This window comes from Haliaeetus leucocephalus, unplaced genomic scaffold, assembly GCF_000737465.1.
Source record: "Haliaeetus leucocephalus isolate CR32 unplaced genomic scaffold, Haliaeetus_leucocephalus-4.0 Scaffold848, whole genome shotgun sequence".
Classification (NCBI taxonomy): Eukaryota; Metazoa; Chordata; class Aves; order Accipitriformes; family Accipitridae; genus Haliaeetus; species Haliaeetus leucocephalus.
Window position 1 is genome coordinate 5,066,371 of NW_010973284.1, and position 6,523 is coordinate 5,072,893.

The 6,523-nt window shown below is 41.3% G+C and overlaps 1 protein-coding gene across 1 annotated transcript; it reads right to left on the minus strand.

The window, feature by feature from the left end:
• Nucleotides 1-527: 527 nt before the first annotated feature.
• RNF11 (ring finger protein 11) lies at nt 528-6,282 on the minus strand. Its single transcript, XM_010582706.1, has 4 exons — nt 6,126-6,282; nt 3,949-4,181; nt 2,325-2,494; nt 528-1,754 (listed from the first exon to the last, which is right to left on the minus strand). The coding sequence occupies exons 1-4, from the start codon at nt 6,280-6,282 to the stop codon at nt 1,583-1,585; spliced, it is 732 nt and encodes a 243-aa protein (XP_010581008.1). The 3' UTR covers nt 528-1,582.
• Nucleotides 6,283-6,523: the final 241 nt, after the last annotated feature.

A 6,523-nucleotide genomic window follows, 5' to 3' on the forward strand; every position in this document is an offset into this window, starting at 1 on the left:
ATGCACAATTCTATATTGTAAATACACTAAGTCTTCAAAGTACTTGGGTCTTTAAACACAACTTGTATCAAGTACTCAAACTATGTATGAAAAACAGTCAAGAATGTTCCCTGATTTGTTGTGGTTAACTTGAGATTGCATCTCATTTTGCAAGACCAGGACTTCTCAATGTATCAGCATTGCGTTGAATGTATAAAAGTCACAGTAGGGTACATTAAGGAAGGAAAGAAAAAAAAAAGATAAAAGAAAAATCATCCTAAGTGGATAAAAGGTCCTTACAGCTACAATCTTTGCTAGACCATCTCTTAACAAGCACATACTGTTTGCTACAGAAATTAGCTAATTGTGTCATTCTGGCTATAGCAGTACTGTTTTCCCCCTCAACTGCTAGTATGACAGTCGGTGTTTCTATAAACTTTGCATTTACGTGCAGAACAAAATATATTTTTCTTATATCTGATTTCATATCTGTTTGGTGGACTGATGTGTCAGCCAGCAGGGCTTAACAGATACATTTAATACAGGAGACTGAGATACAGTATGTTTATTCTTAACTTCTGATAACCTAAGAACTACAAGAACGAGAGATGCAGTATCCATTTGCTATGATCCAAGACAACCATTTTTAGGGAGAAAAAAAAAATAGAATAAGTAAATGATCAACACTACCACTACAGTAGTTCCAAATTTTTTTCTTTTTTCAGTCAGGGTAGTTTAACTATTTATTGTCCATCTGGCCCACTTTTAACCTGATCAAGTTAAAGGTGACATATTAAAGTTTAAGGACTGTTGTTTCATTAAAACCAAAGCAAGTTATAAAAACCATGAAACCGTAATTTCACTGTAGGACTGTTTCATATCTTCATATTCTGCATCACTTGTAGAAAAGGGATAATGCATCTCAGTTTGCTTACAAGCTAGGAGATCACTTTGAAGTCTGCATATTCCTAACTGCAAACAAAATATAGCACTTTTAACAGGTTATAAATAAACTGGTTTTCAAGCATAGAGCCAGCCCAACAATAACAATACACTATTAAAAAGACCTAAGGCAATGAATTCCATCTCCAATGGACAAAAAAAAAAAAAAAAAAAAGAACTGTGCAAACAAGCTTAAAACTATTTCTTTGTGCCAGTGTTATAAAATGTAGATTTCAATAAAGCCTTGACCCAAATGCCAGGACTTGTGAAAAGAATCAGAACAAAACTGGTTACTTTATTTAGGAAAAAAATACTCTTATCTTGCTGCTAATAAAATTGGATACACGCAGTTTAAACACTTACAGTTGCTGTAACACTTTACACAATTCCTATATATGGGTGTAAGAACAAACATTAAAAGACAATGGTGGGTCAAGGCTTTACATTAAAAATAACAACCTACTTTTCTATAGTCTCTAAAATACTATGTTTTTTCCAATATTTGCAGCCATTCAGGAATATTTTTTATTTATTTATTAGGAAATGTATACTTTGTGCATGATCTTAATTCCTAATTCCCGGCTCTTTGGGCTGAATGACAAAAGGATCAAACCCATTAAAGTGGATGGTCTCCTTAAAGGTTCAGTGGAGAAACCCTGGCTCAGTTAGTCTCATATGATGAAAGCAGTGCTGCATCCACTGGCTCCATGCAGGATGGACAGGTAAAGGATCTCATCAACCAGTCATCTATACAGTCCAGGTGGTAAATGTGCATGCACGGCAGAAATCGGATAGGGTCCCCATAAACAAAGTCCATCATACAAATGACACATCTAGGGGAAAAAAAAAATCATAAAAATATTTAAGCTGCTGTTACCACACTAGAAATGAGAAGTAGTGCAATATATACTCCTGGGTATGTTTGAGTCAGTCAAACTTTTAGTACTTGTTGATATTGTGAGGAGTTCTTAGCTCTGTCAGTGCTGGCTCCACCAGGCACTAGATTTTTTGGTGCTTCCTTTGTAGTCTATGTGTGTGCCCATGGTTACGATGTCAGTGAGGGCTGGAAGCCTTCTGTGGGCATGGCTCCGCAGAGCGCATAAAACTAGAAATGGTAAACGGGAGCCATACAGGTGAGGAAGTAACAGGAAATTATTTCCCCACGAAGAGAGGATAAAGAGGAGAAAACACATGTAAGGACATGAATTACATGGGTTGGGAAAGTAAGTTTCACCTGTAACAGGAAAACAAGCGAGGATAAAAGAAAGAGCCTTTTGCAGGGTCATTTTTTTTCCTGAAAGCTACATTAAATTACAGTCCCTGAAAATAAGGCAAAAACAGGAGGACAAGATCAGGTTTTCCAGGGCAGAATATTAGTTCACAGTTTGGTTTCTGTAACTTACTCTCTGATCTTCTTCTCGGAGCCATCTCTTCCAGGATCATAGACTCCTTTAGGTAGATGCTGAATAAGGCCTATCCTCTGCGCTATTCTGATTTGTTCCTCTTCTGTCAACTGTGTTGCTAGCCGAGTCTGGCTAGGAGTCGGGTGATAAACAGGAACAGGGACCTGCTCCTAAAATTAAAATACTACAGTTAAAAAAGAAACACAGAGGTTTTCCTCGCATTTTGTAGCACAGTACAGGCAATGTATTTAACTTTTTCTCTCTCAGTCCCACCTCTCAGTCCTACAAATGTTTGTATAATCTCCCGCTCCTACTTTGCAATTTTGAGGCTATAATTATATTGAGAATGGGATAAAGTATTGAGGCCAGTATCCTGAGGAAGGAGCTGCTCGTGGTTGTTCTCTGCAAAAGCTTTCTATCTCCAGGAATCATTCCTACATGAAATACATGTACAACAAACTCCACAAGACAGCAGGCAAATAAACCCTACAGCCACCTGGTGAACTGCTAAGGTACTGAATTGAACAATGTAATGGCTGAGGAAACCCCCCCAGTATTTGCAACAAAAAGTAGATTTTTTTACATTTAGGAAGAATTGTTTGCAAAGATGAGGACAGTGCCTATTCTTAAGAGTTCTAGAGAGGAAGGTTTTATTGGTTCTGTAATAACTAAAATTTACATGAACTGTTCTAGATCACACAAGTTCCAATCCAGAACTGTAGATTTAATTCTTGTGTGTTTAAAAAAATGTCACCTGGACGATAAAAAGAATAGCTTAAGTAAGTAATCCAAGTCTTACATTTGTTCTCATACATTAATATGACTTTACAAGTTGTCCCAAGCTGGACTTCAAATTCTGTATGTTTACGTATTTCCCAAACAAAAAATAGGCAACGTGTATTACACAGTCCTTCCTCTGCCATGTTCTCAGAAGCTTCTTTTGAATTTCAACAAACTTTAGATTAGATATTTTCACTAACACTTATATTAACATGGTACTTATTTTACTTGCTTTTAAAGCACTTTTTTGGACATAAATACAAATTTTGAACAGGAAATACTATTAGGGCAGTATTGGCTAGTAGCCATAATTCTACTGTTAATAGGGAGAGAATTTCTTGCAATAGGTCGATTTTAATGGTGGTACTTAAACAGCAGAAAAAAATTCAACTTATAGATGTGTTCTGCAAATAAACCTGGTGCATCGGAGACACACTAGCATTGATTCATCTGTTTGAAAAATGCAAAAGTTGATGTTTCAGAGGACATTGCTGCAAAACAAGCAGACTGCAGGAGGGCATGCAGCTGCACCGCAGGAAGCGCCGATGCAGCACGCATCACCTGACAAAGCTCCCATTGCCAAACTCCCACTCGCTCCTCAGTGATGCGGGGAAAACGTGGGCTTTTGCTGCCTGTGACAGCAACCACCTTCTGAAACATGCACGTCCTTACAGAGCACGGACCGCTGTGGGCATCTCCAGGTATTTCCAGCAGCAGGAATGCAGCTGCGTTCCCCTCTCCTGTTCCCTTCTGGCCGGCTCTGGCAATGGTCTAGTGCAGTGTTCAGCTGACACCAACCCCTGGCAAAGTCCCGATACGGGGTTTAACACATGTAATGTCGCACTTGTAAAGCCTGATAAAGTGATTCTTCTTTCACTGCTGGGAAGCACGGCAAGTGGAAAGACAGACAGGACTCCCAGAAGGCCAGGAGAAAGCAGCCCGAGGAGCACGCAGCTTCTCGCTGGCCAGTTCCAGGGATGCCCAGCAGCAGAAGTCCTTGCTCATGTGAAATGCTAATCAAAAATACAAGTCTACGGGGCAATTCTTTCAACACAGTGCCTACCACTCGCAATTCAGCTGTGGGGTAAAATTCACAGTCTTCTCTTAATTTAGCCACACTAGGATTTCCCCCTCTGATTTCCTAGCAGAACTCAGAGGAATTATGACAAGGTTCAAAAGACAAAATGCCAGCGGTTCTGTAAATTTGATTAATTTCCTGACTACTCTCAACTGTGTTTCACAGAATCACAGATTTCTTCTACATCAGCTGCCTTTTAATGGTTTAAATTATCTGAAGTATTTTCTAATCGCTGTCTGAATAGGGAAAAGCACCAGCTGAAGCTAGGGATGACCTGTCAGATATAACAGTATTCATGAAGTGGCTTGGCAAACTTTAGTGCGAACAAGATAAAGCATTTTTTCCCCTCCTGAATGCTGCAGACCCTCTCTCTGTACTGAACACATCAGCTCGAGGCAGAGCCCAGTCCTGGTTTTATGTTTCAAGAACTTAACACCACAAACTATCAGTAACTCCCCCCCCCCCCCCGGCTTTGCTATACTTCTTTGGACAGATTATTAAATCAATAGCAGAAGACATTACTGCTAGCTCCCTTATTTGTTACAAAGATGTACAGAACACTTAGCATATCCCTCCTTCCCATCTTAGAAAAAAGGAGGAGCACTATAACTAACTACGTGCATGGCACGGGTTGGCGCTAATAAGGGCAGGAGAGGAGGCTACTGTATTTCATACAGCTCCCCTTGGCAAAACCATGACTGCAAGTGATAATGCAGAAATACAAGGAAAGACAAAAACAGGAGGAGGAAAAAAGATTCAAGAAACTCTCAAAATGTCTGGAAGTAGCAGGGACAACTGATAGTGAATGCCTATAGCAGATGAACAGCAAACCAATCCAAACTGATATCTCAGCAGAAATTAGACAGCAAAAGGAAACTATAGTTAAGTAACAATCTGTTGTGAGTTAAAACTATCACATTTGGACAACTCTGAAATGAGAAATAAGTCACGCTATCCAACTGTTGACTGGTTCGGTTAAGTTTTTGGACAGTAACACAACTTTTAAGCTTGTAATAGGCCAAACAAGAACAAAACCTCATTCCCTTGTTCTAGTCTTTTACAGGCGCTCGCTGCGAGCGACCACCGAGGGCCTGTGTACTTGGGGAACCCATTTCTGCATTATTGCAGTGCCCCTCTCCCACGGGTGTCATCCTCCCTGCAGAGACCTGAAGAAGAGGGGCCTGATGGACGCCCCGGGGCCCCCTTCCCATGCCAAATACACAAATGCTTTCCTGACCGCCAGCACTGTATGGAAACACTCCTCCTTTTGGTGTCCTGTCTCAGGTTCCCTCCCCGCAGAGCCACCACCCTGCGCTACATGTCTGACATAACCCATTAAGGCAGGAATTTATAGTTGCCAGCTGTGGGCTTCTACAATTTCACATAGTAGACAAGAAATCTCTTGTCAGATGAGTAACTCTGGGTGAAAACGGTGCTGTCTTTCACCATGAAGTCTTCATGCTTGTGAATATAAAAAATTGGGGATTGTGTGGCTGCCAAGCTGTTGTGAAAAATGCATAAATTGTACTACTGTAAATAAAAAAGAGTGACCGCTCAGCACCCATGATCTGGTGTACTTCCTTAACACCCTGTCTGGTGGCACTTTAATCTCACCTCCCAATTACTATTAAAAGCCTGCCCAAACTGAGCTAGCAGTCCACTGGATACAAACATACCAGTAAAATGGAAGAATACAGCCGCACACATTGCGGAGAGTCAAACTGTAGGGTACACCGACAATGACCTTTTCAAACCAGTCCTCTCCCCTCCGACAGATAAAAAGAAAAGGTGTGTTTATACCTGTATGATTCTAAAAATATTTTGAACTATTTATTCGTGAGAATACGAGAGCCCAGATTTCTCTGACTCGGTTTGTTGAAGCGACATTCGGTATCCCCAGAGGCGTCAAAGTAAGAGGTGGACCACATGAAGTGCTCCCTCACCTAGACCCTGACCACCACCATCAGTCAAGCTGGGCTCCTTCAGCCCCCAGTAGCCCCACTGGCACGCACCCCGGCCGGCCCCGCACGCAGCCACCGCCGCATCACCATGCTGGCAGCTGCATCCTCTGGCTTCTCCGCTATCAAATCTCTGAAGCATTTTTGGAAGTTAAGCTCACCCGACAATAATTTCAAGACGCCTGTAAGGAGCGAGTGCAGCCCCGCCTGTGCGGGTTTATCACCCCTCTGCAAATCTTTCACAGTTTATAATGGCTACTTTTATCAACCCACGTTAAGGCAAGGTCCCGCTCACTCCAGCGTGGATATTCAAGGGTAACGACGTTAGGATTCGAGACTCCAGTCAACTTATGTTTGTAGCTGGAGGCTCCCTGACATGTATA

Excerpts from the sequence above, each read along its gene's own strand:
- RNF11 (XM_010582706.1), bottom strand. The coding sequence starts at position 6,282 with ATGCTTCAGAGATTTGATAGCGGAGAAGCCAGAGGATGCAGCTGCCAG. Across the intron at positions 2,495-3,948 it reads CACTTTATCAGGCTTTACAA|GAGCAGGTCCCTGTTCCTGT; the intron begins GTGCGACATTAC and ends TTTTAATTTTAG. Across the intron at positions 1,755-2,324 it reads TCCGAGAAGAAGATCAGAGA|ATGTGTCATTTGTATGATGG; the intron begins GTAAGTTACAGA and ends TTTTTCCCCTAG.